General features: G+C 36.4%; 2 protein-coding genes across 5 annotated transcripts in view; one reads left to right on the top strand and one right to left on the bottom strand.

Moving 5' to 3' along the window:
* The window catches only part of LOC123323018 (WD repeat-containing protein 47), a 186,291-nt gene that overhangs the window by 45,835 nt on the left and 127,464 nt on the right, over positions 1 to 12,992 (top strand). Inside the window, exon 1 of one of the 4 annotated variants that reach the window (XM_044911200.1) lies at positions 10,536 to 10,656. The exons of the other annotated variants lie outside the window; for them this stretch is intronic. Within the exon in view, the coding sequence (XP_044767135.1) occupies positions 10,616 to 10,656 (41 nt within the window). The 5' untranslated portion in view covers positions 10,536 to 10,615. Of the gene's footprint in view, positions 1 to 10,535; positions 10,657 to 12,992 lie in introns of those variants that run through there. 4 annotated transcript variants of the gene reach the window in all.
* LOC123323019 (tigger transposable element-derived protein 6-like) lies at positions 5,874 to 7,796 on the bottom strand. Its single transcript, XM_044911202.1, has 2 exons — positions 7,456 to 7,796; positions 5,874 to 7,324 (listed from the first exon to the last, which is right to left on the bottom strand). The coding sequence occupies exons 1-2, from the start codon at positions 7,607 to 7,609 to the stop codon at positions 6,039 to 6,041; spliced, it is 1,440 nt and encodes a 479-aa protein (XP_044767137.1). The 5' UTR covers positions 7,610 to 7,796; the 3' UTR covers positions 5,874 to 6,038.

Here is a 12,992-nt window from a genome sequence, read left to right as displayed (position 1 = left end):
AATGGAGCTTGTTTCAATCCATAAAGTGCTTCATTAAGTAAACACACTTTCCCTGGCATATCATATCCTTCTGGAACTTTCATAAAAATTTCATTGTCAATTTTTCCATTTAGAAATGCAGTTCTCACATCGAATGTCTGAATTTGAAGATTATTTTGAGCTGCAATTGCTAATAACAATCTTAGCGAACTACTTTCCACCACAGGACTGAAAATGTCTTTGAAATCCAATTTTGATTTTTGTTGACATCCTCTGACAACTAATCTTGCTTTATATTATATCTTCCATCATCTTTGACTTTGAAAATCCATCTACTGGTTAAAATTTCTTTACCTTCTGCTTGATTTTCATCAACAAAATTCCATGTGTTATTCTCCTCAAGCGATTTTTTTTCATCATTTATTGCTTGCAACCACTTATCTTTATTTTCATCATTGATACAGTCCTGATATGTCAAAAAACTTTCTTCATCATCTGATTCCATCAAATAGTCATCATATTTTGTGGGTTTCTTTATGTTTCTTCTGTCTCTCAGTCTGCTATTATATTCATTTTGGTCGTAATATTCATTCGCTCCTATATTATTATTATTATTCCAGATAATAAGATGAGGCCGAAGCCTATGAATCTTATACATAAATGACACTTTAGACATAAACAAACTGAAAACTATTCTAACAGAGATAAAGAGTATAGTCGGTTTTTGAAGGAATTAACACTTTCCGCACTCACTACATCTTCCGGCAAAGAGTTCCACCTAGTGAATACCCGGTTGGGCAGGAAAAACTGTCTCGCACGAGTTCGAAACACCTCGTGATAGAGTTTGAACTGGTGACCACGAAGATTATTGTCATTCATAGTGAAGATGTTGCCGAGGTTGCCACCAATAAAATTATGCAGCACGCGAAAAGTCATTATGAGGTCTCCACGCATTCTACGGTCGTGAAAACTGCCAAGCCCGAACATTTGAAGTCTCTCCTCATAAGATGGCCGAACTCTACCAAAAGGGATCCTGTGGCGCGCTGTATTCGTTCCAAACGGTGTTGGTCAGAGAGAAGATGTGGGAACCATGCAGGGCCAGCGTATTCCAAAATCGGTCGTATATATGTGGTATATAGTTGCCTACATGCATCCACTGAACATCTAGGAAACGCTCGTCGTACCATGTACAGGATCTTGTTACCTTTCGATGATATGTTGCTAACGTGAGAAGTCCAGGAGAGATCCTCTGTTATGGTCACACCAAGATCGTTATGCTCTGCAGTCGCTTCAATTATCCTGCCATCAATCAAATACTGATGCCGTGGATTGCCCCTACCAAGATGAAGAACTCTGCATTTCTCTACGTTCAGGGGAAGAAGCCACCTTTGACACCACTGAGTCAGCAGTAGCAGGTCATTTTGAAGAACCCCAGGAAATCGAGCATCATAGAAAAGCTTGAGGTCGTCTGCATACTGAGAGTAGAAGGATGAAAGTAAAACCGGTAGATCTGAGATGTATGCCAGGAATAGAATGGGGCCCAACACGGAGCCCTGTGGGACGCCACTGATGACCGCCCTAAAGTCAGATAGGGAATCACCAACCTTGACCGAGAAATACCTGCCAAAAACGAAGGATCGAAGCCATTCCAGGACGCCACCTCTCACGCCAAAATGCTCCAACTTTAAAAGCAATCGATTTAAAGGGACACGATCGAAGGCTCGTGAAAGATCCAGATAGATAACATCTACAGGTATACCTCTGTCGGTGGATTTGGTCCAGTGATCGAGACATTGAAGCAGACATGTGATCACTGATCGTCCCGGTAAGAAACCATGCTGGTGCTCAGGTATGATTTTGTTCTCAAGCAAAAATTGGAGCAACCTGCTACATACTACTCTCTCAGCAACCTTGGCAATGATAGGAAGAAGACTAATCGGACGGTAATTGTTCGCAGACAGTGTGTCCCCTTTCTTGAAAATGGGAGTAACCCTGGATAACTTCCATGCAGTAGGCAACTGGCCAGAACTGAATGACAACTTGATGATCTTGGTTATTGGTATCGAGAGAGAAGCGGAGCACCTCTTCAGCACACTGGCCGAGATATCATCCAGGCCTGGGGTGGTGGATGGGTCCAACTCGTTTAAAAGCTTCAATATCTCTCCCTCGCTGACATCAATAGAACACAGAGAGCTAGTATTACGAGGTGTCGAAATTTGTGGCATAGGGTCGTCCGTTTCCACGGAAAAGGAATTGGGAAAGTATCGGCAAAGATAGCAGCGCATTCAGAGATATTAGAACACAGATTACCAGTGTCATCCTTGACAAGAGGAATCGACACCTTAGAATTGAGAGTCTGACGGATATGCTTATAGAACTTCTTTCGATTTTTTGGTAGTGCCAAGTAACTGTGAAACACTTTTCTAGCATTCTTAATTCTCAGACTTTGTGCATTAGAGTAGCGACGATGAATAATGTAATCTAGTTCAGTCCTACTGCGAAGATAACACTTCCACAGTTTCTTTATGCGACGCTGCATGGAAAGGATCTCATCTGTTAACCATGGTTTAGATGTGACGGATTTGATTAACTTGTTTTTGGTAAAATGAGATATTGACTCCCTCAGGCGGGTGCTGAAACATTGCCAGGCACAATCGATACTCTTGCCCACCAGAAGATTTTCCCAATCAATGTTAGAAAGGTGGTCATTAAGTGAATCAAAATCGGTAATTGATAAGTACTTCTCCGCAATCCCTCTGACAACAGAAGGGGTGAACTGAAGGTAAGCCACGATCATCACATGATCGGATCTTCCAAGAGGATCTAGGTATCTAGTATCAGAAACCAGATCCGGATCGCTAGTCACCAGAAGATCAAGAAAAGAAGGAGTTTGGCCATGAACAATCCGTGTTGGTCTGTCGACAACCTGATGAAGACCACATTCGTCAAGCAAGGCAACAAAACGCCCGGGAACCGAATTTAAAGAAGGTGGGGTACGAATCGGCCATTGTATTTCTCTGAAGTTGAAATCTCCTGTAATTAAGACATTGGGGTAAGATTCCGAGATATGACGTACATGATCCAAAAGTATTTCGTCTGATGGGGATGCATGAGGTCTATAAATGCATCCAACACAAATAGAGAACGTAGACGAGGATATGCTGAGAAACAAGTTGTCGATGTGTGGAATATCATAGGAGAGAGCGTTTATATTATAGATTTCAGAAATTTTATCACTCAAGTATATACAGACACCGTTATAGCCGACATTGAGAGAGCTGTCACAGCGAAACAAGGAGTAACCCTTTATACTGTAAAGCTGATCGGGAAGTGTGCTATGCAGCCACGTTTCTGTTATGCAAATAATATCGGGATTAAGAAGATCAACATTCACACACAATTCATGGAACTTATTTTTTATTGAACGAGCATTTGTGTAAAGGAGAGTCCACTGCTGTAGGGCGGATGGGTTCAATTTTTTGAAGCAGATGCTGTCGTCAGACCAACCACTCTTGGCACACCTTTAACATACTTAATGGTTAAGTTCTTTTCGCCATTAGATTCTCGACGCTTTAGTTCCTCTCTCGCAAGTTTCAAACAGTTAACCTGGCTGGGTGTGATATCGTCGGAAAGCTTGATGTTCCGGAAAGTCGGTGAAGACGCTAGCACGGCTTTATTCTGCAGGATTTTACGAACAAAAATAGGATTTGAGAAAGTGATGGCCAGGGGTCTAGGGCCACGGGAGGACTGGCCAAGACGAGTGTGATGAACTATGTGTTGGGAGTAGGATGGCAAGATGTGGTCGATAATCTGCTCCACAGTACAGTTCTCGGATGGGACATCCGGATTCTCAGGGACGTGACGAGCAATGATGTTGTGCGAACGGAAGAGATGCAAAATCCTCCCAAAATAAATTTCAATCGATATCTGAAAGATATTTTCAACAAAAGTGTTTAAAAGAAAAAGAATTTCACCAAGATAATTTGGCAAAAGAATTTTTACATGGAGTGTTTTCACAAGAGATTTCAAACAATGGAATGCAAAAGACCAGATATAATAGATATTGAGATTTAAATCCTTTTCATATTTTACGCACCATATATTATGGTTGTTTTCGTGTTTTCATGAAATGAGAACCATCCTCGAACAGTTTTAGGATTCGAAACTAGGGTGCAACAGTTCTGCGCAGTTCTAGAACAATTCTTGGACTGTCCGAAATTCGATCCCGAATACAGCTATATGTTTCAAACTGTTCCCTCATTATCCTATGTTATACTATATCTAAGTTTTCTTCAGTCTACCAGTAACTGCATCAGTGAGAGAAAGGTCTAGAGTTCTAGAGGCATCGGTGAGGAGTTGTGGAGTGCTAGGGCTAAGAAAAAAAGATGAAAGAAGCTAATGCAAGTAAAAAAATAGACGGAGGACCTACTTTCAAAGGGGCAATGTGTAGATTCTACAATCCCCGAATCAATTTTTCTTTGTTATTTCAGAAAATGTATAGACTTGCATATAATGATTCCCTTAGAAAATAGAAGAAATTCAACGAGTATAATTACTCAATAAAATAATTCAGACATTGCTTTATTATGTCCTCATCAAACAAAAAACTTGAATAAGGTTAAGTAAGGAGAGTAGCATCGTATCGGGCTCAGATTACAGAGTATATTTATGAGTTTGTCATTTTGTGACAAATTACGTTTGTTGAAAAATCTAATAAAATACCTTTTGTCATTAAATTTTAAACTGCCCTAATTATTTGATTTGAGTTGAATCATATTCCTTGACCTTCGAAATAAATGGTTGATGTTCCTTCAATATCTTTTCAACGAGAAGGGATAAGAAATTTATATTTGATAGGCATGTGTAATTTGATATATCATTTGAAAACAGTCATAAGAATTTTGGAATTACCATTTGAAAAATTATCGTTGACATATTTCAAATTCAGAACAAGTTGTTTGACATTTTTTTTATATCGAAAAGAGCCTAAGTTAGAATACTAATTTACCTGTCCGTTCATATTTACTGTAAAAAACTGTCTTTGGTTCTCTCAATTTATTCCAAGTTAGAGAATCGCACTGTATAGTATAGGTTATACAGGGTGTTAATGCAAGTGGAAATGAACTATGAGTGGACTGTATCAAATCAATTACACTAATATGCAATTACAATTCCTTGCATCCTGGTGGTTTAAGTTGTATAATCCTCGAGGGCCCACACTCCACAGCCTCCAAAACGAATGTAGCCACAGTTTGATGACAGGGGCGTTTCCAGCCGATTGGCTTTGGGGGCTAGTTCCAAAAAGGAAAAAAAAATATTTCATAAATACTAAATATAACATAAAAATATAAGCAACAAGAAATTCTTCCTGAAACCGCCACTGGATGACAATCATTAAAAAAAACAATAGCTAATCAATTCTATCTAAAATATGCACGACGTATTTCTGGTTTTTAATAAAAAAATTAAGATTTGTTTTTTAGGTGTCATCCTTAGAGGGCTTTGTATCTCAGCAGGGGCTTTTAAAAAATATATGAAAGACGCACACTATTCTGTTTATGGAAAGACTATGTATGTAGGTATATCTACTCATTCCAGCCCAATTCGGAAAATGAGGAAATGACGACGAGGGTTACTGAAGGTTTGCTCGCTTTTGATTTGAAACAAGCGCATAAAATATTGATGATTCAATCTTCCTTCAATGGACAGTGCATCTTTCAAATAGGAAGAACTCCCTCATTTTCTTCCCTATGCATATTTCAAAAGAATTCCGGTGTTGAGTAACAGGCCGATATACAGAGGGCTGATATGCAGATCTATAATCAGGTTTCGAAGGATTATGCTGAACATAAGCAACACTGACGAATAAATATCAACTACAGTGAAACCTCTAATAAGCGGACACTCACGGTTCCGCATATTTTGTCCGGTTATTAGAGGTGTCCGCTTATTAGAGTTGTCATCCTTAATGGGTGTGTAAAAGAGTAAGAAATTTTAACACAAACATTTATTAGAATTATGAATGCATACATATTGTTCATACATATTTTGTATATAATTTACTTATTTATGAATTCTAAAATGCTCGATTGCCGCATATTTTGCATTTTTTGCTTAAAAATTTTGGATTGATAATGATCTTCCAAATTTTTTAAATGTTGAAAGGCAATGTAGTCGTCATTTGCGAAGATTTTTAAATCATTGATCACCTTCAAAGCCTGACTACATGAAGTAATAGTGTTATTATTGTTTTCAACAGTATCAAGCTCGAGATCGCTGTCTTCTTTTTCATCTGGTGAATTTTGCTGGTCAATCATATTTTCAATCGCCTCGTCAAGGTTGAAAGTCATTTCTTCCGTTGCTGTAATATCGTCGATGCCAACATAACTTTCAAGATTTTCTTGAGAAATTTGCATTTCTTTGGCACACCCTTCTATCTGAGCAATCGTAGATAAAGGAAGATAATCTTCTGAATCCCATTCAACTGATGCAGTATCGCCATTACTTTTGTGAAAACCAGCTTTTCTGAAACAATTTTGTATTGTTGCTGACGAAACTTTATTCCAGGCTGTTTTCATGTAATAAAGGGCTTCTAAAACATTTATGGACTTTGCTAACTCTGAAGCAGATTTTACTTGATCCATTTTTGATAATATGTGCTTCAATATTGAGCCTCGATAAAAGAATTTGAAATTTTGTATGATACCCTGATCCAGAGGTTGACACATTGATGTAGTATTAGGAGGTAGAAAGATAACTTTTATATTTTGTAGCTTCACCTCACGTGGGTGGGACCCTGCGTTATCCAAAAATAACAAAATTTTTCGCTTTTGTTTCCTCATTTTTAAATCAAATTTGAGCAACCATTCACTCATAATGTCTTGTGTCATCCATGCTTTTTTGTTAAACTTCCACATAACCGGTAAATCTTTCATTGGTACATTTTTGAATGCCCTAGGCCGGGCCGCCTTTCCAATCACCAACATATCTTCTTTTTGTCCTGCCATATTAGCACAAAATAAAATTGTTAGCCTTTCCTTGGAAAGCTTTCCACCAATACATTTTTCAGATCTAAAGGCAAGGGTTTTTTCCGGTAAGGCTCGGAAGAAAAGGCCAGTTTCATCGGCGTTGTACACATCTTCTGGTCGATACCCAAGAAGTAGCGATGGCAATTTAATTTTGAACTGATTGACGTCTTCTTGACTGACATCTGCTGATTCTCCGGAAATACACTTAAAACTTATGGCATGTCTCTTACGCCATTTTTCCAGCCAACCATTAGACGCCCGAAAGTTCGCCACATTTGATTTCTCTGCTATTTCCTGAGCTTTAGCTTTCACTAAACTTCCTGATATAGGAATGTTTTGGCTGCGAGAACGAGAAAACCAATCAAAACACACTTTGTCAATTTTAAGCCCATCAGATCTTAAAAACTCCCTTTTTTATTATTATTGCTTCCTGACTCCCATTGCAGACGAATATTGTTTTTATTCTTGATGATTTCAGCGGCTTGTGTCTTTCCTATGCTGAATTTTTCGGCGAGCTTCCTGACTGACAAATTTTCCTTTTCAGAAGTATTGATAACTTCCATTTTTTCACCCAAACTAAGAAGTTTTTTCCTAGGTGCCATTTCAACAGTAACACAACAGTAACAATAGCACAATAAAAATTAAACACTAACTTGGTTGATGGTGAAAATTAAATACGTAACCTTCGGTGATCTTGCAAAACTTAATGTTATACGAATGAAATCCCCGAGTCCATACTCGCATGTAAACGAAAAACGGTAATTCCCCGGTTACACAGTGCAGTGTTACCAATGTACAAATATTATTTTGCTACATAATACAACTCGGTTGCTAGAGGTTCGCGTCCGGTTAAGGGAGGTCACAGTATTTTTGGAACCAAGAAAGTTGTCCGCGTCCGGTTATTAGAGTGTCCGGTTATAGGAGTTGATTTTGTACGTAAAGACATAAGTAACGCTATTGTTCCGGAAAATTTGTCCGCTTAAAGGGAGTGTCCGCTTAATAGAGGTGTCCGCAAGGAGAGGTTTCACTGTAAATGTTTTTTTTTCTATATATATTTTTAGATCATGAGGTTTGATTGCATCAATATTTTGTTGAATATTTAGAAAAATTTAGATGTCTATGATTCCAAAATCTTCGGAAAAGGCTATTTGCTCTAGCAAGATACGGTGTTGTCAGACGGACAGAGTTAAAATACACCTCATCAGTCATCAATTGGTCCATCTCAACCGACGTTTTTGGCAAAAAGTCCATTTGAACTTGTTTTTCGTATTTTTTCTTCGGAACTAGAGCATTATTGTTCTAATATGGAAGTGGAGTACACAGTACTCCTCCAGATGCCAACCGGGCACCTCATAACTATCAAATTAGAGAACGACAATTCCGTAGAATGTTCGCTCCAATAATATGAGCAAGCGTAGAAAATCCCAGAGAAGTTGAAAACTTCTAAACACAAGTGGAGGCTGGTTTCGGGATTTTTGTCCCTCATTAATACAGTGTAGCGCTAGATACCTCAACCGGGGGATGAGCGGAAAGTTTCCGTGTTCTATGATTCCTCATCGATGTTTTCTACTTTTACCAGTTTTGGTTATAATTTTGTTTTTTTTTTCATCGGTAAAAGACTTGATATGTATGAAAAAAGCAAGACTATTTGTATCAAATGTTGAAAAGAATTAGTTGTATGATTTGAAAATGGATATTTGAAGCATAGAGCGAAAAATAAAGAAAATTTTTCAGAAAAAATCTGCTGAAATGAAACCACTGAATGCATTCGCTTCCAAGATTCATGTGTAATTGGAATCAACCCGTAAATATAGGGTGGGAATGAATAGTTTTGAAAAAATTTAAGGGGTGATTCTTTGCAATAAATAGTGTTGGTCTTCTATATAAACTTGTTTTTTTTAGCACCCTCTGCTTAGATACACCTCCCAATAAATGGCACCTGAAAAGCAATTTTTTCTCAGAAATCAGACAACTGAGACTACGGGAGCGAGTATGCAATTGAAAAAAGTTTTTGGTGGTGTTCCCCTATAATTGTAAATGGTATAAAATGGCACCCCTCAAATTTGACCAAAAATTTTGCCCACCCTGTACACATCAAGTACCTACTTGGCTTCCTGAATGGGGTGGCCAACTTGATGAGACACCAGTTCTTCTATTTACTGACGAAACCCTCCGAGATCTGCCAGTTATAAAATTGTTTTAAATGAAAAAGTAGCAGAAGTACATGATGGGGCGCCAATAGAATAGTCTGTCTAATCGTCGTTCGACTTATAGCCGCCATCGACCTGTTGGGCACCCCCGGTATAGAACAAACCAAAAAGCGAGTAAATGTAAACATTAAGAAGAGTGAAATTTTCTAACTCTGTGTTGTCCATGATGTTAGAATATAAATAATTTTATTATTTACCCTCGTATATTCACCGGTGCTGCGTGTGCCTTTCATAGACGATTTTTCATGAATATTCTATTGGCGTATTCACCAAGAACGAATTGAAAATTCTATACTGTACATGGACTTCCTCCATATCAATTAATAATTTATAAACGGCTCAAAATAAATTTGAAAGCTAATCCAAATTTTTTTAAGAATGCTTTTAGACAATTTCACTAGTTTGATCATCGAAATGTGAAAATAAAAACAATATTTCTGTTTTAGCAAAAACCTCATTGCCAAGTCCATTTTAAGAGTCATTGATATTTATCAATTTATTAAAAAATATTACTAATTTTTCACAATTTCTTATTTTTACAGTTGAGTTGCAATTGAAATCTTGAAGTTATGAAAATGTAGATTCTATGGAATTTTTGATATGATTTGGGATGCTATTGAAAGCTTTCAGACTTGCATAATAGGGAACTCTTCTTCTGACACTATGTTTTCGTTGTGTATAAATTCTAACGTAAAATTGGTGTGTTATGACGTATTATGTGTGAAATTTCTAATTTTCCGTTTGTATATTGAATATACAGATTGTTTCGAATAAAGGTGACCCTGTGTCTCTAGGATAGGTAGAGAACTGAAAAATAATTGGGGTTTGCCAAGTGAAAAATGTTCGTAATGCTATCCGTATTCAAGATAAAGGTTGAAGAAAAAAAAATTGTACACATTTTTTACGATTTTTGGTACTGGCCACATTGTAATGAAAATTTATTAGAAAATCACCTTTTTTGTAAACACCCTATATAGTACGCATACATACATACATAGAGGAAAATGTTTGTATTGCAGTAAAGATAAAATGTACAAACTCGGATTTTATTGTTGTTTACATCATTTGCTCTATTCCAATTGGTAGTTCCTTCTAATTTCCTGAGAATATTCCCGAAAAATTTATTTATATGATTCAGCCCAAACATTCTGGATACTAGTGTATGCGTACCTAATTTTTAAATCATTTTAACAATGGGATGTTCCGTTAAACGATTGCATTGCATCTATTATGTTCTGCATAGACTTCGACTTGTTATTATGTTGCTATTAAGCAGTTCAAAGGAAAAAAATTCTGGGAGATGGGAGTAACCAATTGAATTTTGTGTTTAAGTATTCCCTGAATTTGGAGTTTAAGTAGATAATTGGAAAAATTAGTGTTTTATTATGAAAGTTTTTCATGTTGTCAGTGAAAATGGGCGATGTATCTGAATACAATGTGTGAGTTATTTCATATTCCTTATTCACAATAATCTGTAACTCTAATGGAGGAATTATGGTTCTATTTTCTTTCAGCATTTTTGGGATTTTATAATGCAATCTATTGCAAGAATTAACATCAAGAAAAAGAACTTTCTATTACAGAAATTCCCATTGTGTACTATTCTTTCGTGAGTGAACGAAATTCAAACGACAACTAACTAAAAAAATTCGTCGTCAAGTAGGAATTTTGATTTTGTTTATGTTCGGTGGGGGAACGTATGTCTTATCTTGAATTACATAATCTTCCCAAAACGTAAACAATGATGACATTAACCTATATATCGTTATTTTGTATGGAAAGTGGAAAGGCATTTTTTAGGAGAAGTTACCTGTAAATTACACCCTACGTGCGGAAAGCATTTCTTTCATTGAGTCAGGTCACAAGAATCCAAACAATATGAGGAGGTTAGAAAAATTCTCGGTACATAAATATCTTGAATGGATCGTGGTATTGTTTTTTTTTTTGTGAAAAGATTCTACCCATTTCAATAATATGGATATATTACAGTAACAGCCGTGTGCACGGACTTATTTAAGGCAAGATTACTTGATTATTTCTCTGATTTCTATGGCAGTTACCATAGCAATCACCGAATTAACGTTAATCCTGTCTTAAATAAGTCGGTGCAATCGTATTTAAGAATTTCAATATGTTTATCAATTCTCTATAAATATTGAATTGATTTGTTCATTACTGAAAATCCATGACTAAACTAAAGAACTGAATGACATGAAAATAACTATTGGACAATTTACCAAAATTCAATTTGGCTATAAAAAGGCATGAATGATGCTTTCTCCTTCATAACATCCTACTGTTAAAGTTCCATAAAAGAAAATAGGTCCCACATTTTGTCTTTGATTGATGCATACTCAACTCCATTTTTTTGGATGCTACAAGGGTAGCTAATCAACCTTTTCAATTTTCTGATAACATGTCAATCTTTATGTGGAAACAAATTGATATCTTTTATTCAAAATCGCGTGGCATATTGGCATATACCAACGGATACTCCAGCCACTTGAGATAAAACCTGAACAGAGGTTTGAGGAAATTCTGCGATCTTATTTTCATTATTGCTCCACATCCTACTTGACGACGAATTTTTTTGAGCGCGTTACTTGTTGTTTGATAGAGACAGGCCCGGATCTACGATTTTTTCTGTCCGGGGCAAATATTCATGATGCCCCCCCCCCCTCTAAGGTTCGTAGGAAAAATCTAATTGCATATTCGTCATCACTTTCAACCCGAGTTATTTTTTTCACTAGTTCGAGGTCGTATAGATTACGAATATGCAATTAGATTTTTCCTAAGATGAGTACTTTCGGAAAAAAATCACTCATATTTTTTTCCCATTGTTCCATCAAAACATATTTTTTCTCATTGTTTCATTAAAAGTTATTCTTTTCCCAAAATACTCCCAAAAATTGCATAAATAAAAAAAAATTAAAAAGTTTGTATTTACAAGAATGTCGTTTGCAACCCGCCATCGTCTATCGTTTTTACCCGCGCTTCATGAACGAAATTATTCAGAACAAAAATTAATTTTTTTTACTACATATATCGACCCGGATCATTTAACATATTAATTCAAGGTAGATCACGAATATGCAATTAGATTTTTGGAGGATCAGTATTTTGAGGAATAAATCACTTTTAGTGCAAAATTTCGGAAATATTGGTCAACTTTGAGGAGCTGTAGCAGCTAGAAAAAAGGCACTAGTCATATGCTGTTTTTTTGGTGATGAATTGGTCCTTTGCAAATATAAAAATCCACATTTCATTCATCTATTTCGAACGGTTCAGATTTTAAGAATTTTTCCGCGAAGGTCCAAAATTTCCGATTTTCCATCGATTATAACTTGAAAAGTAATTTTTTTTTAAAATATCTGTATGCATATTGGTGTTCTACGCCCTCGAATTAGTGTACAGAATGAATTCGGTTTTGATCGGAGACCAAAAATATTCTTCAGAAAACCGCCCACTTTGTATATACCGTACAATCGCGTTAATATGAACACGCGATCATATGAACCACTCCGTAATATGAACACAAAAATTTTTGTATGGACTACTCTGTAATATGAACAAAGTAGAATCTCACTAGTATGAACTTGTTGTAACTTGTCTATTTTATTCCAAGGAATGAATTTGTTTTCACGATTTATCGTTAGTTTGATTGAGATACTTACCCTGAAAAACATACATGAAAAAGCGGTTTTATCAAAATAGAAGAAGACTCAGTCTAAAATAACATCATTTTTCTCCACAAAAGATAAGTCATTATAATTAA

The sequence above is a fragment of the Coccinella septempunctata genome, chromosome 1 (genome assembly GCF_907165205.1).
Source record: "Coccinella septempunctata chromosome 1, icCocSept1.1, whole genome shotgun sequence".
In the NCBI taxonomy this organism is placed as follows: Eukaryota; Metazoa; Arthropoda; class Insecta; order Coleoptera; family Coccinellidae; genus Coccinella; species Coccinella septempunctata.
This window is presented reverse-complemented; position numbering and strand designations above follow the sequence as displayed.